The sequence below is a fragment of the Leucoraja erinacea genome, chromosome 22 (genome assembly GCF_028641065.1).
Source record: "Leucoraja erinacea ecotype New England chromosome 22, Leri_hhj_1, whole genome shotgun sequence".
Classification (NCBI taxonomy): Eukaryota; Metazoa; Chordata; class Chondrichthyes; order Rajiformes; family Rajidae; genus Leucoraja; species Leucoraja erinaceus.
This window is the reverse complement of record NC_073398.1, coordinates 28,176,936-28,204,267: the sequence shown is the minus strand read 5'-3', so window position 1 is coordinate 28,204,267 and position 27,332 is coordinate 28,176,936. Positions and strand designations below refer to the sequence as shown.

Here is a 27,332-nt window from a genome sequence, read left to right as displayed (position 1 = left end):
AGCTCTATCTAACTCCCTCCATAACTAAATCCATCCAGTGATTTGGCCTCCACTGCCCTCTGTGGCAGGGAATTCCACAGGACGTGAACGGAAATAAGAACATGGAAATAAAAATGGTTTAAGGCCACACGAGACATGCGACTGCTCAGCCACACATCAAGATTGTGACCAATTTTGCACAATGGCACTTTTCAGCAAAGCCTCAAATCCCTTGATTCCCTTCATGATCTATTGATCTTTGTTTCAAATTAAGATGACAATTGAGCTTCTACAATTATCTGGGGTGAAGAATTCAAAAGGCTTGCCATCTGAGGCAAGAAATTTCATATCTTCTCAGTCTTGAATAGCTAACCCCTAATTCTCAAAATACCCCCCAGTCTCTGACTCCTCCATCAGGGGAAATGTCCTCCCTGCAACTAGCCTGGCAGACCCTTTAAGAAAGCTTGTAACTGTTGGAGTTCCTCTGCTGGTACTTTGTAACTGTGATTTTGTGTAGGTGAGCAGTTTGTGGAGGGCAGTTAGAACAACATGGGTGTGAGTCTGGAGACACATAGAGGTCAGATCAGAAAGGACAACACATTTATCTTCTTGGAAGATATTAGTGAATAGAGTCAGATTCTACAGTTCATTCCCAAACAAAACAGACCCTCATGTATAAAGGCATCCAAATGTTCTCTGGTTACATGCTCTGCTCAAACCACCTTGGCCAGAGAGATGTGATGTTCGGTCTGTCCATTTGTGTTGCATATTGGTCAGCGTCATCATGTTCCCTCTGCTCTGGGAGCTGACAATCTCCCCAGGGTCCTTGCTCCTGACCAGTATCCAGTTGCAGCAACAACTTTGAGAAGAGCGGCATTGCTGTGTGCCCCTCAAGGATTCCTGCTTTAAAACATTGTTCAGTAGCACTCCCATAAGTTCAAACCTCAGGCCAGCGTTGATGGTTACTGGAGTCATTTAGTCTGTGGGGTCAGTTTCATTTTATTGTCCTCTTGTTGGTTGTCACTTCCTCCATCAGCAAACTAGCCACTGGATACATTGTACCAGATACCAAACAATCTTTGCATGAAATGTTCCATGAAGACTTGTGTTGTGCATTCTGCATCTGCCTCTTGAAGACATTTGGGCTTCATTTCATAACAGAACTTTACATTTACCTTCAACGTCTGTTTGTCGCCATTGGATATTTGGGATACCACTGCTTTTACACACAGTGTAGTATGTAATGTTCCTCCAATAGTCCTACAGCAATAATCACCAAACTAAGCAAAAGCTAAATGCAATGAGAATGTGATGCTTTGGCAATAATCGGTGGGCTCCAATCAAATTCTGAACCACAGGAGTATGACATGCACAACTTTGGCTACAAAGACCTTCTTTGCCTTGTATAACAATAATAAATGAAAATATTTGAATCGTGGAATGAGAGCTCTCGTGTCATTTTGGGCTACCTTAAGAAAGGATAAATATAATCGATCGGTGGACTTGCTTCTTTCTTCAAAGCCTTGCCACATAATTACAGCAGAAAGAAAAGGAAAGGATGATTTGATCTTAGGACAGTCAGACAAGCTGTGACAATATCGCTAACTCAACATCAATACGTGCTGCTGCCACGTTGCAGCTCCAGAATTACAAAGAGGGTAAATAGTGGGAGTAGAGCAGTCGCTACAATAAAGGACTGTAGTTCAATGAACTAAAATACTGCAGTGGGTTATCCAGCAAGCAGCCAGCATTTGTAACTGGAAATGGCACTTTAACATTGTTTACAATGGCACTGGAAGCATGAATAGGAAAGGATGTGAATTCTCTGGCAGGAAGACATAGTGGTGTGTTATCCGTGCCAGGAACCGGCAGTGAGGTCATGTTGTCAGCAGAAATAACCAACGGCGTATGGTCCAGAACAGGACCAGGAAGTGGAATCCCAGTGAGCGTCTGTCCTAGAAAAGCATTTTTAAAAATGATCATTCGGAATAATACATCGGAATAATGCATTTGGAAATATAATACAAAAGACTCATATGAATATGTAGCATATGCTCATTATAATGACCTAAGACTCTCTCAATGATATGATGGTTAGGCTTATATGGAGCCAAATCTGTAAGAAGGGTTTAATGTTTGAGTTAGTCTAATACAACAATTCCCGATGATGGAACACAGGAGAAACATCCCTATCCCTATTTTCCCTAACCCGTCAACATAACATGAGAAGGTTACGACATCCATCCATTATATTCCCTTCCTGCCCCAACCTCCGTTCAAACTTCTGACCAAACTTCTGATCAATCTACTGGAACAAAATACACTGTTTTTTCCTTAATGATGAAGGGAAGGATGAGGTGTCAATTAAATCTGCAGAACTGATGTTGGTGCTCGCTTGGAATGTTATCATCTACTTTTCATTCAGCAACAAGTCTGAGTGATAACACAAATAGACTAGTTGTAAAGGGAAATTCAATTATCCCAAAGTAAAATGAGGCAGTAATAGTGTTAAGGGGAAATAAGGTGAACAGATTCTAAATATGTCCAGGGTAACCTTCCAGATTAATATCTTTCTAATCTAACAGGAAAGAAGGCACTGGATTAATAATTGGAGAAAAATTGAGTAAATTAGGAAAGCTAGCGTGGATTTGTAAAGGATAATCTGGAGATTGGCCGTCTTACCAATGGACAATAGATGAGCAAGACAAATGGATAAAAACTGTTGTAGAACAGAGAGACCCAGACATACATGTACATAGGTCCCTGGAAGAGGTGATACGGGTAGACAAAGTGAAAAAAACATGTCATACTTGCCTTTAACGGTTGGGGCATTGAATATAAAAAATAGAAATCGCGTTGCAGCTTTCTAAAACTTTGATTAGACCACATTTAAAGTATTGTATGCAATTCTCATTGCCCCATTACTGCAATGATGTGTAGGCTTTGGAGAGGGTGCAGAAGAGATTACTCAGGACGCTGCCTGAATTAGAGGGTATTAGCTAAAGAAGAGGTTTGGACAAAACTGTATCCAAAGTATTGGAGGCTGAGGGGAGAGCTTATAGAAGTTTATAAAATTCTGTGAGACACAGAGAAAGAGTAGCCATTCAGAATCTTTCTCAGCGTGGAAATATCGAATACGAGACAGCAGCTGTAAAGGGGCAAGTTTAAAGGTGATAGTTGACAGAGAGTGAAATGTTCCTGGGGTGGTGGTGGAAGCAGATATGAGAGGCTTTTAAATTCGGCACATGAATATGTAAAGAATGGAAGGACATGGATCATATGTTTAGGTGCTGTAGCTTTACAAGCAGGTCAGTTGCAGAATGTCCTGTTATTAGTGTATCGTCTCCTAAACCTTTCCAACATTTGCAAGTCACAAGTTGGAGCACAATACCATTCTTTCCACTTGCCCGGATAAGATTGCATTCCAAGGGTAGGTTTTTAGATGATGATGATGGTCAAAACCATGACAAAGATCCTTGAGCAGCACTGATCCACTGCCCTACATATTCATTCCCATCATCGCTAGCACACAGTGGCTGCAGTGTGCACCATGACATAATGTACTGCAGATATTTATCAATGCTGCCACCTCACATCTTCCAAACCTAGCATGCCTGCCACAAAGAAAGACGAGGACTAGAGGTGCATGAACACTCCAGCACTGGCAGGTTCACCAATGAGCTTACCTGCTGTAGCACATGGGTTTGGAAATACGTCACCATTACTTCATTGGGCCCGAAATCACTAACTTATAACCCAACAGCGGTGTGGGATGGAAATCCTGCCAACAGTTCAAGGAGGTAGTTCACCTTCTCAAGAGCAGTTAAGGGATGAGCAACTGGTCTTGCTAGCAATTCCCTCAAACTCTTCATGGAAAAAAAAAAATAATGCTTGTCCCAGGGTTGGGATTTAACCCATGACGTCTACTCGGAGATAATAATGTTATCCACTGAGCCATGCCTGAAATTATTGATTGATTAATGGTTTTCCTGAGCGGAGATGCAGAATCTCGTGTAGAACTACACACATGGACCAATAACCCATGAATGTACTTCTTTATCTTGGCTTATTTGAAAGTTGCAGCAACAGATAGCTGGAGTGAGAGGTAACAGTCCTGCCATGTCACAAACCCTCTCCGCGTGTAAACAGGCTTACCGTTAGACGCTTGTGAGGAATAAATGGATCCAGAACCGAGGCATGTTGATGATTCCAGCGCCCTGTACGGATCAAACCTGTGTAGATTCCACATCTCTGCCGAGTTGTTTGGGTAGAGTTGTGATTCTGCTGCCACATACCCTTGTGTCTTCAGGCTCTGAAGGGGCTGAGTTGGATGTGGAGGTTGAGGCCAGTAAGGCTGCAAGAGATGAGTACACAGTTCAGTTTCCCAGCCAATGGTGCACTGTTTGGAACTCCAAATGGAGAGTGCACAAGACTGAGAGAGAGTTGATCTGAAATGATAAAGGAGCCGAGGTAAGTGGCAGTAAAGAAACTATTTCTTCAGGTAGACGAAATTGCTGGAGAAACTCAGCGGGTGCGGCAGCATCTGTGCATATAGCTCCATAGATGCTGCCGCACCCGCTGAGTTTCTCCAGCAATTTTTGTCTACCTTCGATTTTCCAGCATCTGCAGTTCCTTCTTGAACAAACTTTTTCTTCAGGTTGGTGTATCAATAGCAAGGGTAGGTGATCTTAAAGTTAGGTCTGGGCCAGAAGCCATATCAAGAGGCACTTTTGCACACATAGGATGGTGGATATTGAGGATGTCCTCCCTAACCCAGCACCCCCTCCGCAACACCACCCAATGCAACACTCTCCCCCCTGTCCCTACCCCTGTCACCACTACCACATCCACTTAAAAGGCTGTGCATACTGGGGAAACAATATGCCCTGAGGAAATAATGACAAGGCCACCAGCATAATCATGGTCCACTCACCCTGGACATTCCCTCTTCTCCTTTCTTCCATCGGCCAAGAGGTACAGAAGTGTGAAAACGCCTACTTACATTCACAGACGGCTGTTATCAGCCATCCGAACTGTCTTCTAGAATGTGGTCCTGACCTCTCATCTACCTCATGGAAACCTTCGAACTATCTTTAATTAGACTATCAGATTTTATCTTGCACTAAATGTTATACCTTTGTCCTGTACATGTACACTGTGGATGGCTTGATTATAGTCTTTTCGACGACTGGACAGCAGGCAACAAAAGAGCTTATCACTGTCCATTGGTACACGTAACAATGATATAGTAATAACAAACTAAACTAAACAATAGATGCTTTTTTTGTTTTGTAAGACTATCAAAGGACACGGAATAAATTAGGGAAATACATTTAAGCTGCAGCTCAGCCAAGATCCAACTGAATGGTGGAACTTCCTGAACAACCAGTTTGTAATGTTCCTGTGTTCGTCACTGTGATGGTTGATCTTCACGGAGATTCATAAACAAACTAACTGAAGTGCCTTGACCCTAAAACATCACCCATTCCTTCTATCCAGAGATGCAGCCTGGCCCGTTGAGTTACTCCAGCATTTTTGTTGATCTATGGGTCACGTACAATGAGGAGCAGAAAACATTTTACTTTGGATGCCAAAGTCAGCAATTATCACTTCCTTGAATGACCATATTACGAAGCAAAGGGGAGGAAATTAAGGTGCAATTACCTGGCAAGAAAGACTATCGGTCATTGTTGATGGGTGAAAAGTAGGAAATGCATGAGGCGAGCCTTGTAATGGGTTCAATCCCACATTGCAGGACGTACCTGCACAGGACATGAAGAACATTCTTATTAAATCAATGGCGAATGAAGAATGATCAAAAGACAGATGCAAGAGATGCTGGAAGCATGTGACTTGCAGCTCCCCTGTTTTCAGTGAAACATCTAGTTTATTTAGGAACAGCTTGCCGCCCAGCCCCGCGAAGTTACTATACAACTTTTATTCCTTCACACTTTTTCTTGAAAATCCAGCATTAAGTCAGAGGAGGATATACAGGTTGATACCATCCACAAGAATCTTAAACCATGCTACACCCACCCTGGGGTTGTTTGATGGACCAGGACGGAATATATTTTGTCTTGTACCTACACATATCTTAGGCATGTTTATTCGGTTCAGTATGGAAGGAACTTGACATTATTTGTTCTATGCCTAACCTGGGAGTGTATGATTTGAATGCCCTGTGGGATTAAATGAGCAGGTTCTTTCTTCTCTTCACCAGGTATTTAAGTACAGGCTTTCCAGCATGGGACTATCTTCAGTTAAAAAGCTTCATGTGCAGAATGGTAACGTTAGTGACCATAGATGGCCATGAAAAGCCACATTCAGGAGTTTTGCGAAGAATGTCCGAGACGGAACAAAGAGATTGAAGATAATTCCATGGTGATATTAAAAGGATGCAATTGCAGGTTGGGCTGGCCTACTTACTACTTAAAAAGCCAGGTCGGATTTTCATCTTCTCCTCTCGTCTCCATTTTGCTCGTCGGTTGGAAAACCAGACCTAAGAGAGGACAAAGTTAGCCAAGGTTATCCATTGACCGAATCCCCTCAGCTTTATGTCACCCTCTCACAGTTATTTGCATCTCATATTCACTGGGCAATGATGTAAAATGAACAATATCAGATCAGCCAACCTATTGTACCAATGATTGCAATACAAGTAAAAAGAAGAAGGGGTGTTATATTGGGCAAGTGGTCCAATATTGCCAGCGTTACCCTTTCAGGGAATGGTACAACACTGCCTCCCCCTGGTCAGTCAATGTCAGACAATTATTTAATGATAACAACAAATAGTCCTCCGCCATTTCCGCCACCTCCAACGTGACCCCACCACTCGCCACATCTTCCCATCTTCCCCCATGTTTGCCTTCCGCAAAGACCGCTCCCTCCGCAACTCCCTTGTCAATTCTTCCCTTCCCTCCCATACCACCCCCTCCCCGGGCACTTTCCATTGCAACCGCAAGAAATGCAACACCTGTCCCTTTACCTCCCACCTCGACTCCATTCAAGGACCCAAGCAGTCGTTCCAGGTGCGACAAAGGTTCACCTGCATCTCCACCAACCTTGAATTTTGAATTGAATTGAATTGAATTTCCTTTATTGTCATTCAGACCTTACGGTCTGAACGAAATTTTGTGCCTGCAGTCATACATACAATGATACAATAATAACAACAATAAACACAAATTAACTTCCACCACATTGAGTCCTCCAAACACCTCCTCACTGTGGTGGAGGCAAAAATCTTAGGGTTGCAGTCTCTCCCTCTGCTCCCTCTGCGCTGAGGCGATTCCCCACCGGGCGATGGTATAAACAGTCCCGCAGCTCACCGAACCCCGGGAACGGGACGGTTCAAACACTGCGGCCCGGGGTGGTCGAAGCCGCCGCACCTCCAGTCCAGCACACGCAGCCGCTGGCCCGCGGCTGAACCCAGGACTCTGGACACCTCTGCCAGAACGTCGTCCCAGCCACCGGAGCACCGTCCCAGCCCCCGGACCAGATCGCCCTCACGTGAGTACCGTTCCACCCTCGGGCTGGGCCACTCCTCATCTATTGCATCCGCTGCTCTAGATGTCAGCTGATCTACATCGGTGAGACTAAGCGGAGGTTGGGCGATCGTTTTGCCGAACACCTCCGCTCGGTCCGCAAGAACCTACCTGACCTCCCGGTGACTCAGCACTTCAACTCCCCCTCCCATTCCCAATCCGACCTCTCTGTCCTGGGTCTCCTCCATTGCCAGAGTGAGCAACACCGGAAATTGGAGGAACAGCACCTCATATTCCGCTTGGGGAGCCTGCATCCGGCGGGCATGAACATTGAATTCTCCCAATTTTGTTAGCCCTTGCTGTCTCCTCCTCTTCCTTAGCCCTCGAGCTGTCTCCTCCTTCTTTTTCCTTCCTTCTCCCCGCCACCCCCTATCAGCTTGAAGAAGGGTTTCGGCCCGAAACGTTACCTATTCCCTTCGCTCCATAGATGCTGCTGCACCCGCTGAGTTTCTCCAGCTTTTTTGTGTACCTTCGATTATGTAATGATTGAGGGCAACATTTGTTTCATTCAGCAGCCGTGCATTTAAGGTGCTTGGGGTAAACTTAAAGTGAATATACAGTGGGATCCAGTAATGAAAGAGCAGGATATGGATAAGAATGCTGAGAAGTATAGGCTAGAGGTAGAGAGAAGTATAGATATGGAATTGCAAGGGGCACAACAGGTATACCAACTCTCAGAATATTGTGAGAAAGAGGGAGAAATGTGGGTTGGGGATCGGGATAAATTAGGATTTGGGATTGGGAAGGATATGGATTTAGGGCAGGGCAATTTTAATGTCAATTCACCAGAGTGAACTGCGATGATGTGAAGTGAAGGTGTAGGGCCAAATCCAAGCTTCAAAATCGACAGAAAATGCTGGAGCAACTCAGCGGGACAGGCAGCATCTCTGGAGAGAGGGAATGGGTGACATTTCGGGCTGAGACCCTTCTTCAGATTGAAGATGCTGCCTGTCCCGCTGAGTTACATTTGCATGAGCTGCATTTTGTGTCTATCTTGATTTATACTAGCATCTGCAGTTCTTTCCTACCCAGCTTCATAATGTGTGATGGCTCTCTATCACTACGTAGTTGTTATGAAAATCTACTCCCGACTAGATCGCTGGTGATCAAGCATGTTCACATCTGGAGTCATATGGAGAGACTGGTTCAGCTGAAACTGCTTTCACCAGAGCGAAAGGGGCTGAGGGTTGAGGAGTCTGTGATTAGAGGGCATAGCTTTAAGGGGAGAGGAGAAAGACATAATGGGCGGTGCCTATATATGGAACAAGCTACCAGAGGTAGTACTAGAGATAAGAGCAATTACAACACCTGAAACCATTTTGGCAGGTGCATGGAAAAGAAAGGTTTACAGTGATGCGGGCCAAATATGTCTAACTCAGGTAGGCACCTTGGATGGCAAGGTTGAGTTGGACCAAATGGCCTGTTTCTGTGTTGTATTAATCAATGATTCTAAATAAATAATTTCCTATTTCTTAACACAGATAGTATAACACGTCAGTTGAATTGCAATACAAGATAATATTAAATCATTTATTTGGGCAATAGGAATGAGGAGAGACAATGTAAATATAATGTTAATGAAGGTGTAGGAACAGGGAAATCAAGACGTAAATGCCTTTGGCATACTCTATCCTTGGCTATTCCAGCAGAAGTTATGGAGTAAAGGAACCATGGTTTAAACAAATATTTATTTTAATTCTAGGCAACATCAAGTTAAAAATTCAATGCATTTTGTGATTGTGTAAAGAGTTGGGGAATGAGTTCTATTCCTCATCGGAGAGGTTAGAGATGACATGAAACTAATTATTCAAAAAGGCAAAACATTAGCACAAATCCTTGTACCTTGGAAAGATACAAAAGAATTATAAGAGCAGAAATATATCAAAATTAGAAAATACATTTTATAATTATATTTGGAACTAAATGTTGGTGCAAATAAAGGGAACTACTTAGAAATTGACGTGGTACAAATAAAATCAAGAAAATTATGAAACTTTTTGCCGAAAATGCAAAAGGAAACTACTAAGTAATAGAAATATCATTTATGTTAACAAAAAAAGACAAAGCTATGGCAAATATATTTCAATGCAGACAAAACTAAAAATATCCCCAGTAAATATTAGAAGGTTAGGATAAAGGCAAAAGGAATGCTGGCTTTAACTTACAGTACACCGAATTACCAAAGAGTAGAAGTTCACAACCCTGCAAATGTTGTGGGCATTTCAGTACTCTACTCTTTAAGAAGGAATGTAGCACAGATTTATCAGCCTGGATTCCATGAGTTAAATTACAGAGATTGCATATGGTAAGATTTTATTTGCTGGAAGTTATAAATTAAATGCTGAAGTTTTCATTGCATTAAAGCAACTATGTGCACTGGTTCAGAAGCTCAGGACAAGAAGTCCATCCAAAGACTATAGCCGTATCTTTCTGTATGCAGAGGGTTGCTGGAAGTGTCTAATGCCTTTTCACAAATTGCAGTTGACGCTTGATCAATTAAATTAAATTTTGATACGAATAGATTCTTATTCACTGAAAGAGTTAATTAATATGAAGAAAGTACGATAGATCACAGTACAGCCATAATCTCATTGAGGTGTAGGGCGATCATCCCAGCCCCACTACATTGTCACGGCAGTTGCTCAGGGCTGTGTCTTTAGCTCAACCATCAACCGTTGCCCTGTCAATCTTACTTCCATCATTAGTTTTGAGGCGGAAATGTTTTGCGATGATTGAACATTTTTCAGTTCCATTTGCAACTACACTGGCAAAAAGGTGGTCTATATTTGGATGGAGTAAGATCTAGACAACATGAAGGCAATACCTGTTCAGCAGTGAGCAATATTTGAAACACCAATGTACCACCCGGCATCATCTAACAGCTTGGGGGCTTTACTTATTCCAAAGTGCATTACAATTGGTGCAGGAAGTAGGCCATTCGGCCCTTCGAGCCAGCACCGCTATTCACTATATTCATGGCTGATCATCCGCATTCAGTACCCCATTCCTGCCTTCTCATCCTGTCCCCTGACTCCACTAACTTTAAGAGCTCTATCTAACTCTCTCTTGAATGCATCCAGAGAATCAGCCTCCACTGCCTTCTGAGGCAAATATGACCTCAATTGAATCACAAAGTTAGCTGTCATTTAACTAATCCATGTATTGTTTTATTTGGGAGGAATCTTGGCCAATGTTCTGTTTCATTGTCTCACCATCCATCATTTCTGACATCACGTCTCAGTAACTTCCTTACAGATACCAGAAAGTCATTGGTAATTCAAACTACTAAAAAACTCACTTCATGAAATAAAAGCTTATAATCTCAAGACAACATTCTTCTCGTTGCTTTCTCCAAAGAGGCGGACAGACTCTCCGGTAAATTTGACAGGAAACAAAGTTGCAACAGCAGACGTAGTGGTTGGCCATGTGATAAAATTATTAAAGAGGTACAAATCAATGTTAGTTATTATGACGTATGTTGCAATCAAAATAGAACATCACCAAATATGATATGCTTGAAGAACAATATTTGATCACATAATTGTTCTATGACAGCAAAATTGCCCACATTTGTACCATAACGTGGCCTTTATTTCAGATTTAGCATTACTCATAATCATTTCTGACTTGTAACTTCCCAAAAGGACCTGGTGACATTTTATTAGATTATTGCAAAGGTTTCCGTCTCAATTTGTACAGTTTTTCCTCACAAATTGTGTGTGCAAGGCACTAGGTTTATAATTTTTCCTGCCATTATCCATAACATAGTTAATGGTCACATTTGTTTCACAATTCAAAGTATCGCACTATGGTTCCTCTTCATCATATTGATGATTCACTATTCAAGCACTTCTCACTTTCATCAAGTTGTCCAACTCCGTCTCATTTCTTCTGAAGAGTATGGTGCAGTAGTATCAACACCATAACTTGATCCAGTAAGACTCTGGAATAATATTATTCGGTCTCCACTTGAAAATAGATTAGCTTGATTGATTGATTGATTGATTGAAAGATAAAGCATGGAAACAGGCCCTTTGGCGCCCAAGTCCACACCAACCATCAATCACACATTCACTTTCATTCTATGTTGTCGCATCCACTCCTACATACTAGGGTCAATAGCAGAGGTCAGTTAACCTATAAATCTCTACGTCTTTGGGAGTTGGGAGGAAACTGGAGCATCCAGAGGAAACGCACATGGTTACAGTGAGAATGTGCAAAATCCACACAGACAACACCCGAGGGTCTAGATTAGTGTAAAAACCCTACTCCAATCCTCTCCCATTGTCAGACTGCACATCCCCTTTAAGGTCCGCTCCATTCCCAGGCACAGGCAAACGAGCCATAGCTGGATCTGATTAATGGTTATCATTACCTTCCAGTTAATTGATGCAGATTGGAATATAGCTAGAAAAGGATGAAATCCTCACCTGGATTCTTGCCTCTGGAAGAGATATTTTTGATGCCAATTTCTCTCGCACAAATACATCTGGATATTGTGTTCTTTTAAATGCTGAAACCACAACATAAACACAAGTTAAACGCAGCATTGATGAGGTAGACATGAATGAGCTGCATTGTTCAATGTTAGAATTTCTACTGCATTTGCTCCTTCAATGTTGTTTCATTTGTAATGTTATCGATGATTCTAACTCAGTGCTGGAACTGTTGATTCCCTGGCTTTCTCTGGAAATATGAAGACAATTCTCATGTTGGTACTATGTGACAATATTTTAATTTTCAATTTGCTGATAATATCATTTCCAGTTGCCTTTGCTGTTGGCTGACAGTCTTCCAAACTCTCATGAATTTTCTAATTTAAACATTTGCTCTCCTCTGTGTTGTGCCTTGTGTTAATCTTCTTATGTTTTTTGTATATTATCTTATAATTATGTAGGGTGAATAACATTGGTCTTCTCCCCTTTATCCACAACACCGTTCCCCTAAAACACATCATGGATTTAATACTCTTACAAAGTGGGGGTATTTGCTTAACTCATGGTTCAGTGCTGTCAGATGTACCACCTTTATACTGCAATGTTAAGAGGCATAGAGTATAGAACAGTACAGTACAGCACAGGAGCAGGCCCTTCAGCCCACAATGCCTGTGCTAAACATGATGTCAAATTAACTAATCTCCACTGCCTGCATATGATCCACTTCCCTCCATTCCCCACATATCCATGGGGCTATCCACAAGCCTCTTAAACACCACTATCATATCTACATAAGCTTATGGATAGGCACATGGATATGCAGGGAATGGAGCTGACAGTGTGTCCCAGGTACCCACTACTTTCTGTTTAAGAACCCTTCCTTTGCACAGCTTCTTTAAGGGGCTGTCCCACTTGGGCGACATAATTGGCGAGTTTAGAAGAGTTTAGGAGAGTTTGAAAAAATGTCATGTTGAAGACCTCCTTCGACTATGTTGAAGACTAGCTACGACTAATTTCGGGAAAATTGGACACCGAATAGTGGAGAGTGGAGACGACCTCCTTTGACCTCCTTTCGACTATGATCTACAACTGCCTTTGACTACCTTCGACTACCCTCGATTACCTACGAATAACATGCCAACCTACTACGACCTATTACGACTAAACCAGTGGTTCCCAACCTTTTTTTGGCCATGCCCCACCTAATCCCCTCTAAAATCCTGATGCCCCCCCCCCCCCCCATGTGGTGATATATAATTCTTAAATAAAAAATTATTTACTCAAAATAACATCTGAAACATAAACTACATATGTTTACCTGATGGAAAATCCCAAAAAATAATAATCGAAAATTTGGACCCAGACCTCCTCAGTCGCGCTCAATTGCCCCCCTTAAAAATCAAATTGCCCCCGTGTGGGGCGTACGCCCCACGTTGAGAACCACTGGACTAAACCTACGAGTAAAAAAAGTATCGATTTTTTCCATGGCGACCTTTTTTACTCGCGGGCATTTTTCAACATATTGAAAAATGCGCCGCAACCTAGCTGAGGCCTTGAGTACACGGGGACCACTCTCGAGCATGAAGGAGAGTTACGAAGACCTCCTATGACCTCGTGTCAACCATGCTGCGAGTATGAGTCGAGGGCAAATTCGCCAGAACTCGCGGATTAGGTTGCCCAAGTTGGACAGCCCCTTTAAGCTTTACCCATCGTACCTTTGCACTCCAGTCTTTGACATTTCCACACTGGGGAAAAGGTTCAGCCTGTCTATCCCATCTATGCATCTCATAATTTTATGCACTTCCATCAGGTAAATCAAAAAGCAGTGCGCGTATCGCCACTTTCCTCCGTTGTGGACCCAGAAGAGATGGAAGCCTCCACTGGCCCAGGAGCTCAGTCCCAATCCCTACCCATAATACAGAATATTCTATGATGTATTTGTTAAACATCAAAGCAAAATATTTGCTCACTTGTCCACTGGCTGTTTGGCAAATTCCACTGTGTGCACCTGGTCTGTTGCACTTTAACATTTAACAGCCGTGAAGATGCCCGAGCATGTGAAGGAGGCCATATAACTGCTAATTCGATCCTTTACATTCTGCTGTTGCCCAGTTTGATCTCGATCTTTCACCATCCCATACCTTTCTCCAACACCTCGGCCTGTTCTTGTGTGAAAACGGTTCGGTTTTTTTGCTGACAATTTGGCTGAATATCCCTGGCAAGTTCGGACACCAGGATGTTTTGAGCGTGACTCATTTCGTGCTCTCCAAAATCTGAGACAAAAGAACACAAATTGAGCAGGTAGGAGGTCAGCTTTCCAATTGAAACACTTGAAACATCTTGTAATATCCAGGACAGTCAATGATAATATGCCGTGTGGTTGATACAAACCCAAGTTCTCTCTACTCTCAATAATGTTCCTTGATAAAACTACCTTCAAGCATTATTTTTCTTATGTATCACACCAGCCATCCTTTGGATGAGGAGCAGCACAATGGTGCAGCAGTAATTGCTGCCTTATGGTGTCAGAAACCTAGGTTCGATCCTGACTAAGGATGCCGTCTGTACAGAGTCTGTATGTTCTCCTTCAGACTGCGTGGGATTTCTCCGGGTGCTCGGGTTTCCTCCCACACTCCAAAGACACACATTTGTAGGTTAATTGACTTCTAAATTGTTGCTGTAGGATAGTGTTAGTGTACGGGGTGAGGGCTGGGCCGTGTGGACTCTTGTTGGCTGAAGGGTCTGTTTCCATGCTGTGTCTCAAGTCTAAAGATTGAGAACATTTTGGTTCAGATCCTACCACAGAGATTTGAATGTGTAATCTAGGTTTACATCTCAGTGTTGCATTGAGGGAGTGTTTCATTTTGGACAAGATGTCCTGAAGCTCCAAATGTTTTCTCAAGTTGGCATATAACACTTCCAACTTGCATTATACAGCATGGCGGTGGCTTGTCAGGAGATGCATTAAATGACGGCTTCACTCGTTGGGAACCTTCAAACTAGAAGCAACTAATGTATGGTAATCGGTGCGATAGGTATAATTGCACAGGTTAATTATATCCATGGTCTGACAAATCAAAATGAGGGGTGGAAATCTAAAATTATTTACTAGGAAGGTGTTTAGAAATCTGATATCTTGACACCAAATAGAGGAGGTAGCTGAAATGGCTGTAATTTTTTACGATTAATACATTTGTTTTTGGAACGGGTACCAAAGCGTATGGAATACTGTTAGAGTAGTCTTTATATAGCTTATAATTGATGCTCGTCAATAATCATACCAAGAGCTTCCATTTAGCCCAAGCCTTTAATGTGGCCGAAATATATCAAAGAGCCACTTGGGAACAATAGCAAACAAAAATATGTTGCCAGACCAAAAGCTTAGTCAACGAGAAGTTTCAAGAGAAATAGATAGGAGAGGAGTGAATCAAGGTGAAATCCATAGTTTGGGGGCTTGGAAACAGAAGGCAGCCGTCAGAGATGTGTTCAAGAAGGAACTGCAGATGCTGGAAGATCGAAGGTACACAAAATTGCTGGAGAAACTCAGCGGGTGCAGCAGCATCTATGGAGCGAAGGAAATAGGCGACGTTTCGGGCCGAAACCCTTCTTCAGACTGGGGTTTCGGCCCAAAACGTCGCCTATTTCCTTCGCTCCATAGATGCTGCTGCACCCGCTGAGTTTCTCCAGCAATTTTGTGTACCAGCCATCATAGATGGATTAGCAAGAGGCCAGTATTAGAGGAATGCAGATATGTTGGAAGGTTATGGGGCTGCAGGAAATCACAGGTACAGAAATAGGGAAGTCCATGGGATGTTTCAGAATCGAAGATGAGAATTTTGAAATTAAGCTTTGCTGAACCAGAAGCTACAGTAAAGCATCAGACACAGGACTTGAGTGAATTAGATCATGCCCTGTTGCACGTGACTTAATTATTCTGTCTTACTAATTGTTTCCTCTTAAGAAGCAATCCAACCTGCTGGCCATTGCACTCTTCTCGTGGTCTCGGATGTAGAGTCAGTATGCAGGTTGCGTAGAATTCGATTAATAGATGAAACCTAGAAAATACATAATAAGTATTTACAACTATCTGCACACATGAGTACTCCTTGGGAGCCAGTTATCAAACAGCTCTAAACCAGCTGATGCAAGCAAAATCAATGCATTATTTTCAGGTACTCGTTTCAAAGTTTGTTGACACAACAAAAACAATGACTTGCATTTACTTAGTATCTTGAACATAGAATAGTGGCCCAAAGTGCTCTGCAGTGCATACCGAGTGCCTGATCAGATTCCATCTTGCACTGAATTTAGTTCCTGTAACCATATTTGAAAGTTGGAGATCCACCAGAATGATATTGGAAGGGTTAAAGTAGTATTTGTGTGAGCCTGACATGCTCGCACTTGAGTGTAGAAAATTGATGGGTGAGCTAATTGAGGTCTTTGACATTTTAAAGGAATTTGATGGAGAAACTATCCCAGCCATTAGGGAGTTCTTAAAATTGAATCTGTGCACTTAGGAGTGAAATCAAGAACTACAATATGATGTAGCAATCTGGTACTCTCTACAAATCAAAAATATTGACTTCTTCTTGCGTATGGCGTGCACAGCCTAAAGTTGTAAGACAACTTGTTCTATTTGATCTTATTTGATTGTGCAAGTCAGGTTGATTGCATTAGTTGAAACGGGGCGGACCGCGTGAAGGTTGCAATCTACCACCCCCAAAAAATATATATATATATTGACACTAACGTACTATGTATATATTTAATCTTTCTCTTCCAAGTTAAATATATTAAATTCTCGTGGAAGGGTTGACATAGATATCTGTCCCTCTGAAAAGGACTGGAGATGGATGCCAGCATAGTGGGTTCACCAAGTTCTAGCTTCATGTGGCCACGGTACAGATAGGTCCAGGGCAGGGCACAATAAAGTTAATCTATCTCCAATAGTTATCTTTGCCTCAACCTCAAAGACAGCCTTTCACTGCACATCACAAATAATGTGAAGGATTTGGTTTGTTTTAATGATTGTACCAAATCACAAACACTTTCCTCCTGTGAGCCCAGCGTTCGTGGATGTGACTGATCCGACCCCATCACATTGGGGTGTGACAATGTTTGTCCAGCCACAGTTAGCTTCATTTTATTTAAAAAAATCAGCACACAGATTATTTTTAGATTCAATAGCTCTCTGACTTCAACCATCTTCCAGGTGAGACCACACCTGGAGTATTGCGTACAATTTTGGTCTCCAAATCTGAGGAAGGACATTATTGCCATAGAGGGGGTGCAGAGAAGGTTCACCAGACTGATTCCTGGGATGTCAGGACTTTCATATGAAGAAAGACAGGATAGACTCGGCTTGTACTCGCTTGAATTTAGAAGATTGAGGGGGGATCTTATAGAAACTTACAAAATTCTTCAGGGGTTGAACAGGCTAGATGCAGGAAGACTGTTCCCGATGTTGGGGAAGTCCAGGACAAGGGGTCACAGCTTAAGGATAGAGGGGAAATCCTTTAGGACCGAGATGAGAAAAACATTTTTGACACAGAGAGTGGTGAATCTCTGGAACTCCCTGCCACAGAAGGTAGTTGAGGCCAGTTCATTGGCTATATTTAAGAGGGAGTTAGATGTGGCCCTTGTGGCTAAAGGGATCGGGGGTATGGAGAGTAGGCAGGTACAGGATACTGAGTTGGATGATCAGCCATGATCATATTGAATGGCAGTGTAGGCTCGAAGGGCCGAATGGCCTACTCCTGCACCTATTTTCTATGTTTCTATGTTTCTATGTTTCTATGTTTCAAGATGGAAAGTTGCCCTCCTCAACATGTTCCGGTCACTTTTTCTGGAGGTAGAATTTACGGTTGTAAAAGTGAATTGAATTGCAAACTCACACTGGGAATTTTGTCCCTGGTGCAGATCCCCTCTGACAGCAGCTTGCCACGTATTTCCCAGGCAAACATTGATGGATTATTCCACTTTAGCTGAGCAGTTCTAGCCACCACCTCTGGGGTGGACAACCGTGGCTTGCTCCCACCAATTGCTTTTGGACCCACAGAGCCCGTCTGGTAGAATCGACCCAGTATCTTACTCACACAGCCGTTAGAGACCTGCATTGGAGAGACATCATTGAATGCAATATGGAGCATTAAGACAAAGTCAGGTAGAGCAATGTAAGTAAGTAAGTAAGTTTATTGGCCAAGTATTCACATACAAGGAATTTGCCTTGGTGCTCCGCCCACAAGTAACAACATGAATTACAGTGACAGTTACGAATGACTCAGAAAACACTAAACATTAATAATAATAAAACATTAATGATAAAACACCATTGATCAAGCAAATACCAGATCAAAGGGAGGCTACAGATTGTTGGCTGTTGAGTAGAGCGACTACTCGTGGATAAAAACTGATTTGATGTCTGGCTGTGGCAGCTTTGACAGTCCGGAGTTGCCTTCCAGAGGGAAGTGATTCAAAGAGTTTGTGGCCAGGGTGAGAGGGGTCAGAGATGATCTTGCCCGCTCGCTTCCTGGCCCTTGTAGTGTACTGTTTGTCAATGGAGGGAAGGTTGCAGCCAATAACCTTCTCTGCTGATCAGACGATTCGCTGCAGCCTCCAGTTGTCCTGCTTGGTGGCTGAGCCAAACCAGACCATAATGGAGAAGGTGAGAACAGACTCTATGATGGCCGTAGATATACAAAGGTGAAGTGCTGTAATATCCAGTATGGTCCTGAAGGCAGTGATAAGAATGATAACTAGCAGAAACTATGATCAGATAGATGTGTTCTTAGGCGGCTTTCAAATGTGAGGGAAAGGGAATACAAAGGAATGGGAGAGAATGCCAGAAAAGTCAAGAGTTGGTATGAGTGATGCACATCACAAAGGGAATGGCCACAGTTTGGGACCAGTTATGCTGTGATCCACAAGCTGATGGTAAGGGCTGTGATGGATTAAAATGGAAGTATCTGACACAGGACTAGGATTTGGTAGAAGTAAAAATGTACGTGGGGAAATTGAAGTAGGGCAGGGAATTGAGTCAGAAGAATGATCTCAAATTTTCAGCAAGAACCACGAGGTGCAGCTTTGGTATTGCCATTGTTCAGTGAAAGAGTTCCAGCTTGTTTATGCATTCAGTAAACAACTTTATAGGCTAGCTTGATCCTTGTTCTTCTTTGAGTAAGACTGCCAGTTGGGCTTGAAATGCGAGTACATTTTCTGAGCTGAATTTGGCAATTCAGTGGAGATTCATTCCACCTCGAATCTTTATGTCTAAAAGAATGGAAATATTCACTCCCAGTTTGTCCGCTCTGCATTTTCATAAACACAAGCAAAAATGTAAATCTGGGTTACCTGTAAAATCCTGGAGATATCACAAGCCTTGATGCCATTTGTTGCCATCTTTATGATCCTCTCTCGCTTGCATGTGGGCAAGGGCCGTCCATTCACAAAGACCCCTCCCAGCTGGTTTACACAGCCCTCACCTGCAAGTTGGGAGGCAATGTAGCAAAAGTGAATATAAAAGAACCCTAATCTATGAACATCCAGAAACCTCCTGCTAACATATTTTATGTTGTAATTTTAAGATCATTCAGATGAGGAACATCAAGCATTAGGGATGGATGAGCTGCTTATATCAGCACCCATTAGGGATTAGTTGGGATTAAACAAAGAATAGTAAATCTGTAGATACCGGGCAATACAAGGTGGTGTCTTCAATCACTACTCTCACAAGCGTTCAACAAGAGTGGCTAGATTGTAGGCTGGATTAGAAGTCCTGCTGATATATTTAGCCGAATGACACCAACACAATTGCACTACTCCAGCTAATGTCAAACCAGGAATAGAGTTGGTGCTATAGCACATGGCACCATCTCTATTGAAGTGAAAGAGATCCAAAGATTGACAACATAATTGGCACAAAAGTTGCAGCACGGGGGGAAAATATCACAAATGCCCTCTCACGGGGCAACAGTCTAACAACACAGACTGACAATATGTCGTCAATAGACAAAAAAAAGCAGTGGCACAAGCAAAGCCCATTTAACATAGCAGCACCTTTGTGCAATATTATTTCAAAGATATTCTTCCCTTCTGTATATTAAAACATTGAGTAATTTGGAACTTGCATGCATTAACAGGAGTGGTGCTTATAGTTTAGTGCCTGCTCGATCAGTAAAGTTAATCCTGGAACTTTGTGTTCAATGCTGTAATAAAAACGCTCATAAACATGGGATGAAGCATCAATACTGGAGGCTTTCATGGGGATTTACAGCCACAACTTGAGCCCAACTTCTCAACCAGACCAGTTGTTTTAAATATATATAGGTAGGGAGGAACTACAGATGCTGGTTTAATCTTCTGTGGGTTTTTTTTTTACCATTGGTTTAACTTCTGGGAAAATAAACACAAATTGGAATTGTTGCGATTTTCCTCTTGCCTTAAAAATGAAATAGCTCTAATACCTCTCCGTGGCATTGATTCAGGTTAACAAACTTCAATTTTACCCATTTGTTATTAATGATTCAAGTTTTGCAAGAAAGTCACAAGCCATAACTTGTGTGAGGAAGCTTAAACTTTTAAATGAGGAATTAGACTTCTAATTGGGACTTCTAATATGTTCTGCTCTACTGGGGGGCCCGGACCCTGTCCCACTTAGGAAACCTGAACGGAAACCTCTGGAGACTTTGCGCCCCACCCAAGGTTTCCGTGCGGTTTCCCGGAGGTTGCAGGTGGTTGCCGGAGGCTGCAGGTAGTGGAAGCAGGTAGGGAGACTGACAAAAACCTCCGGGAACCGCACGGAAACCTCGGGTGGGGCGCAAAGTCTCCAGGGGTTCCCGTTCAGGTTTCCTAAGTGGGACAAGGGTTAGGATGGACAGAACCGCAACGGCATTGACGGACAAAATATGCAGTTTTCTAGGTAATGATCATTTCAATATTGGCCAGGCTGCTGCAATCTTTAGTGATACCTAGGGTTTTGGACACGATAGACAATTATTGGATATTTTCTTTGTATACTCCACGGTGCATGAATAAACTGCATTGTCCGAGGTTTAAGGAAGCATCTGAGGAGCTGGGAGCAGGCAGAGAACTAATGGGAGGCGGCCCTCTCGGGATCTGGATGGGAGAGGGTGTGCGGGTTTGGTAGTGAGATATGTTGAGGGTAGCGATGGGGTGCAATGAACGGAGAGAGGGTCGATGACAAGAGTTGGAGATTGGAGCGTTTCTTCTTCAGACTGTGGATTGGTTCGCCAGCATCGAAGAAAATGAGCATTTTCATCACATCTCAGAAGACAACTGCCCTGACCCGCAATGTCGACTGTCCATCCTCTCCTTAGACGCTGCCCGACCAGCTGAGTTTCCCCACCATGTTTTGTCTATCTTCGGTGCAAACCAGTATCTGCAATTAATTCCTATACATTTTCAAAACATGTCAGGAAAGTCGGAGAAGAAGCCACAGGTTTATGACAGAGGTTGCTGCTCTTACATACCACCCGATGTGTCGTTTCTGTCACGTTTAAGAAAGGCATTGTTTAAGAAGGAACTGCAGATGCTGGTAAAATCGATGGTGAACACAACATGTTATAGAAACTCAGCGGGTGAGGCAGCATCCATGGAGGGAAGGAATTGGCAACGTTTCGGACGGACTTGACATTGCGCTGATTCTTTTAGTCCTCTCCTTTGAAAAATACCCGTTTAAGTTAAACTTGGTTCCAGTTCGTCCGCGAAATTTCCGTCACCTTTATCCCGCCTATCCAATTTCACAGCAGTTAATGTTCTGAGACCAAGAATCAAAACCCCGCGGATGGTTTTAATCGGTTTATTAAGTTTGTGGGAGCTGCTCTTCTGGCCAAAATAAAGAGAAACTACGAGAAATAAAAGGAACAAAACTGCTCTCTGGTCAAATGAGAATCAAGTTTTACGCCCCACCTACTGAGAGGAAAATATGAACTCAATTTTGTCTTTCCTAAAGGAAAAAATATGTATCGTTTAAAATGCCTCTCCACATCAGTTCGTCCAAACTCCAGATAGCTCATCGAGTAAGTCGGGTGGATTTAAACCTTGCCGCCCCATTCCGACCTCCTCTTCCTTTGTGTATTACAATAAGGAAAGAATGAACTGTGTAGTGAGTGCGATTGTTTTTTTACCTTGCGTGGGATACATTCGGTGCTTGACGCTGTGTCTGTCTTGAACCCTCCCGCGGGCAGCTTCTGCGCTAATTCAGTCTTTTGTCTCTGCCGCCTGGCGCTTTTAACATTCAGTTGCGGAGACGCTGATAGGAGAATGCAGGAGGGGTCAGGTTGGGAGAAAGGGAGGAGATTAGGATCAGGGAGTATAGATTGCAAACAGACGCGGAAGATAGAGCTACACGGACATAGAGCTAAACAAGCAGGGAAACGGCCCTTCGGCCCAACATGTCCGTGCCGACCAAGTTGTCTAACCGAGCTAATCCTACAAGCCTGTGCCTGGCGCATATCACTCCAAATGTTTCATATCCACCTGTTCAAGTGCCTTTTAGTCTAAGTGTACTCACGCTTGCTTATACTTTTAGTTTGAAGTAAGTGTACTTGTCTCTATCTCTTCTGGCAGTTCGTTCCATCTCAAACTCTATGTGAAAGAGTTGTCCGTTTTAAATAAGTCGCCCTTAATCTACTTTGAGACGACATTTACCCTGAGGTCGTTCACCTTATCTATGCCCTCGTGGTTTTATACATCTCTATAAAGTCGTCCCTCAGCCTCCTGCACTCCGAGAAAAAAAGACCCAGCCTCTCCTTATAACTCAAACACTTTAGTTCAGGTAGAATCCTCGTAAATCGTGTTTGGGCCCCTTTCCAGTTCATGACATCCCTCCTATAGCCAGAGACGCAGAATTATACCCAGTACCTCAAATGTGATCTTATCAAATGTTGAAACACAGTCTGTCAGGCAATATCTGCCTGAAACATTAGGTCTGTTTCTGCTTCCACGGATGCTGCCTGACCTGCTGAGTGTTCCCTGCAAGTTCTGCTTCTATTTCAGTTTTCCAGCATCGGTTTTGTTTTTCATTTGATTTTCATTTACTGATCACAAGTAGTGAGCCGATGGAAGGTCTGTATGGAACCAACCAATTCGGTGTTGACTCCCGACTCGTCCTCTCGTTACTCTAGCTGGCCTTGACTTAAAATATACCGATTCCGCACAGAAATGAGTAAAACACAAAAATACAAATTTCGCATAGAAAATGAGTACAATTATTATGGGTTAATGGCTAATTCACCATGCAACACAAACAGTGTAAACAAAAGCAATGAAATGTAAAAGTGTTGTCTTCGTTTTGTGATGAGCTAATATCGACCATAATTAGCAACTTCGCGAAATGAGCCCTGAGACCACAAGGCGGAAACTACAAGTTGCCTGGAAGATTTACCGTCGAAATTGACAGCTGGACCCTGGACACTTTAGCTTATCATTGTTCCACTGAGATCAACAGTTTACACAGGCGCAAAACACAAAGCGCTGGAGTAACGCAGCGGGCCAGGCAGCATCTCTGGTGGACGCGGGTCGGGATCCCCCGGGATAGAGTTCTCCTGGTCCTTACCTTTCACCCCACCAGCCCCCACATCCACCAACCCCTCTGACATTTCCGCCACCTTTGAAACGTCCTGGTTACTCGTTCAGCAAAGAGATTGGGTACAGATCCGTTTTTCTGTGCCTTCTTGTACAGTAACTGTAAAAAGCAAACCCCCAAAACTAAAGCAGCACAAATATTGGAGTTGTGAGGGAAGCTAGCACTCTCAAACACTCCCGAGACGAGACAAATGAAAGCATAAATCGAGTGTGTGCATAATTCTCCAAACTTCGGGATTTAATCTTGATCAGGTCTAATTGCGCAAATTTAAAATGTTAATATATTAGAGATACTGGTGCTATCCCTGCATTACATAGTTTACCAATATTTATATCCTGTGGAGTATACATCATACGCAAGCTATTTTTGAATTTTAAACATAAGAATTTCACAGAGGTGGATAAGGAGGAATCAAACTGCCCTTAATGTTTGAATTGATTCAAGCTCCGTGTGTGCCCTTTCTCGACATTACATTCCTGTTATAAACATTGCTTCGCTTTAGCTGTTCTGGAGTTTCTTGTAGTGTCATATTTATGGAGTTTTAACAACCCGGAATGGCTAATTGTTAGTAACACCGTCTTCCCACAAGGATCTCTCTGTCAGACCTGTCTGGATTTTGCGCTTATGTTGCGCTTCGTCCGGTCCGTGGAGCGCATCGCCCACAAGGAGGAAACGCGAATATCCCGAGTGTTAGACTATGCGAGCCACGTCCCTCTACAAGTACAAATCTCCCCATACATGGGAACTGAAGCAGATTCACGGAGAGCCCAGCGCCCACTCCAAATCTAAATGTGAATGTTGAAAGTGAACAGGCGCCGAGTGTGAATTTTGTGCTAAATCAGCGCCTTACGTTGAAATGCTTATTATATTTCCTCAATAAGTCGAGTAACGCGGGTAACGCGAATGGCCGCAGTCCCTGGACAGACTGAAGTTGAAGTAGCGAGGTGGCTGGCGTTCCATGGTACTCCCGCCGACCCTCTACCCCGTGGGAAGTTCCCATCTACAGCTTGTTTCTGTGCCCTGTCGAGTGACACACAATGCAGCAGGAACCAGAACCGCCGCGTTATTTAACTCATGGCTAATCTGGAACAGTGGCTAACGTGCGCTCTATCCATGTTTGGGTGATAATAATGCCCCCAACGTCTTCAGGTGAATGGTTGTGTGCGCGTGGACTGGGAACGGGTTTAATAAAACAAAGTCTATGGGTTTCAAATGTATGTAACCGAAGTGGTGAAATTAAATTTCATTGGTGCCTAGCAACTCCGGGACGTGGTGTTAATTGCTTTTGTTCTGGCATTCGGGAATAAAAGGCTGTTCGGCCCAGGCTAAACAAACTATTGCCTCGTCAAGTCAATGCGCTGGGCGCGCGTTATGTGTCTTTTCAACACTGACTTTCCCCGCAGAAGAGGTGTGAAGTGTTTCCCCAGGTAGTCCCGGTGATCGGCTCGGAAAGGCCGTGAAGGGTTGTTTTTTCAATATCAATGGCATGAAATTGGTTTGGTTGCAAAAATAATAATTTTAGAAATATCCATTTGGAAAAATGTTCCAAATGTGAACACAAATCAAAGTAAGCGCAATCCGAACTTCCACTGAGGTGGCAATATTGGAAGAACAAAGGATTTATTGCAGAAAGTAAATCTGTAAGGACGAGGTTTCATTGAACAAATGCTTGTTGGATGAGTGCAACGTGGCCTGATTGAAATATCTGTAATGACAGTTCTGTCTGAAATCAATGAAATGTCTCGATGACACAGCTGACAAATTCGGGGAGATTTGTCCCCCAGTTGAGCCACAGTGAAACACAGACATTTTAATGAGTTTAGATATCAGGGAGATAACACCGAGCTGGGCAAAACACGACCTTTCCCTCGGGTAAGGTGCATGGCATCTTACTGTAAGGCATAACTCAGAATACCACCTATACACAAACTATAAATCAGAGGTGAATATTATGATCAGCAGGGATTGAGTTTTGAAGGGAGTTCTTCAGATGGAAAGATGCCTGGAAGGTCACCGCCTCAGCATCCCCTGGTCCTAGTTGTCACTCTGACTCCATCACCACAGGTTGACAGAAGGCAGGAGTGTTCGGTCTCAATGGTGGGTTGGGGCTGAGTGAGCCGTGCTTGGAAGTGTTTGGGGCGAGTGTGGGACTTACACATCGTGCTTTGAGAGCATTGGTTCACTTTGGTGCCTTTCACGTAACCGATGTATCATTGTAGATGGTCGATGCAGAGTGTTACTGTCCCTCTCTCCGGCGGTAAAGGACGAATACCTTTTTTCAACCAACGCCTGCCATATGTTCGTGTGAACCTGCACTGGATAAATCATAAATCTCTCACGTTATTCTGTTTTATTACGGTTTTCTGTGTGTGCACATGAGAGGTAAATATGGGTGGTGGTGGATGGGCCATTCAGCTCTCTGTTCATAAAATGTTGCTGTGAAAAGGATCACAGATGTTCCCGGCCGAGTCCACAGATAAAATATGTTGTAAACGTTTCACAAAATATTTGAAGAGCAAATATTAGCAAATGAAAATCCGTAGAGATCTGGTCCTGGGGACTGTTAATGAATAATTGGGTATCATTAGTAGGTCGTACACCAAGTTATCCTCTCCACAAAAGCATGGGTTGGATGTTAAAATACCATATGTTGTAAATTATACATTAACCAGGAGGATCTGGGCTTTATTCACCTCTTCAGGGCATCAACACACCCATCTGTGTCCAATCTGCCAGTCTCGGCCCCGGGAAAACACAGTAGCATCCTGTCATTAGAACACCTAACTGCTTGGGGACAATGGCAATTATAAGTCGACACCCATTTCCCTATATGTGTCCATGCCTGCTTCATACTTTTCATCTTTTTCATTTCTAAAATAACTAATAAGAAGTATACATTTCGATTTTTTTTCACATTCAGCCAATTAAGCATTTGAGCGCGCAATTTAAAAAATATCTTCCAAGTCACTTTTTTCTATTTCCCCCCACAAAGCATTCTAAAGGAGAGATCTCAATAAACCAAATGTCTTCTTTGAGTTTGTACTTGTTACTGAGTTGTTGATGGGACAGGTTCCTCCGGTTAGATGTTCCGTTATTGCGCGTCTATGTTGCCCTCTTGTTACTGTGCTATTAGAGAGAGGCAACGTGGGCTGTATGTAAGACGCGCGGAATTCAAACACAACCTCCTCTGGTGCTGCGCTTGGGTACCAGACCTGCAGTGTCGAGGCGGCTCCTGAGAGTATGTCCGTCCACCCACCCCGGCCTTCAAAACACTGCACCATCGCCACGTTGGCATCAGTCCAGTCTCTCCCACCGTTATAATTGACTAAATTGCAGTTAAGTGAGACCAGCAATTGGCCGATTTTAAACAAAGAGCGATAATTATCGAACTGCATAAACTTGCTTTCAGCCATTGCTCAAATGATCTGTTCCTGTATCCCGATAAGCTGATGGCCGTCCTGTAACGGCAGGGGATTGTCGAGTGATGGTGTGACGGTCTAAACACCAGCAGAGTGGCTTCTTTTGTGGTTTAACGAGTGGTAATTGGGATAGCAGAGAGTTGTCTGGTGGCCGGGGACCTTCGTACATTCACCCTACCTCACGTTCCCAGTCATCTACTTTTTCACCAATATCTGGCATTGCCGCAGATTCGGATATCACGTTGTTCTTTTGCTCATAAAGTTTCCACTAGTTGATGTCTTGTTTCTACATGTGATTTGCTTTGACAATGCCGTCAAATAATACTGTTAATAATCGATCGTCAATGGG

The 27,332-nt window shown here is 43.1% G+C and overlaps 1 protein-coding gene across 1 annotated transcript; it reads right to left on the bottom strand.

Moving 5' to 3' along the window:
- Nucleotides 1-679: 679 nt before the first annotated feature.
- Nucleotides 680-27,203, bottom strand: LOC129708057 (paired box protein Pax-4-like). Its single transcript, XM_055653601.1, has 10 exons — nt 27,167-27,203; nt 19,310-19,440; nt 17,854-18,069; nt 15,933-16,014; nt 14,101-14,232; nt 11,954-12,036; nt 6,406-6,478; nt 5,115-5,167; nt 4,135-4,333; nt 680-879 (listed from the first exon to the last, which is right to left on the bottom strand). Exons 1-10 carry the CDS (start codon nt 27,201-27,203, stop codon nt 680-682), a joined length of 1,206 nt encoding a protein of 401 aa, XP_055509576.1.
- Between the last annotated feature and the right edge of the window lie 129 nt (nt 27,204-27,332).

Coding starts and splice junctions, on each gene's coding strand:
- LOC129708057 (XM_055653601.1), bottom strand. CDS start 27,203: ATGCCAGATATTGGTGAAAAAGTAGATGACTGGGAAC. Junction 18,070..19,309: donor ATATCTCCAGGATTTTACAG/GTAACCCAGATT, acceptor TCTCCAATGCAG/GTCTCTAACGGCTGTGTGAG. Junction 4,334..5,114: donor TGTACATGTACAGGACAAAG/GTATAACATTTA, acceptor CATCTCTTGCAG/CCTTACTGGCCTCAACCTCC.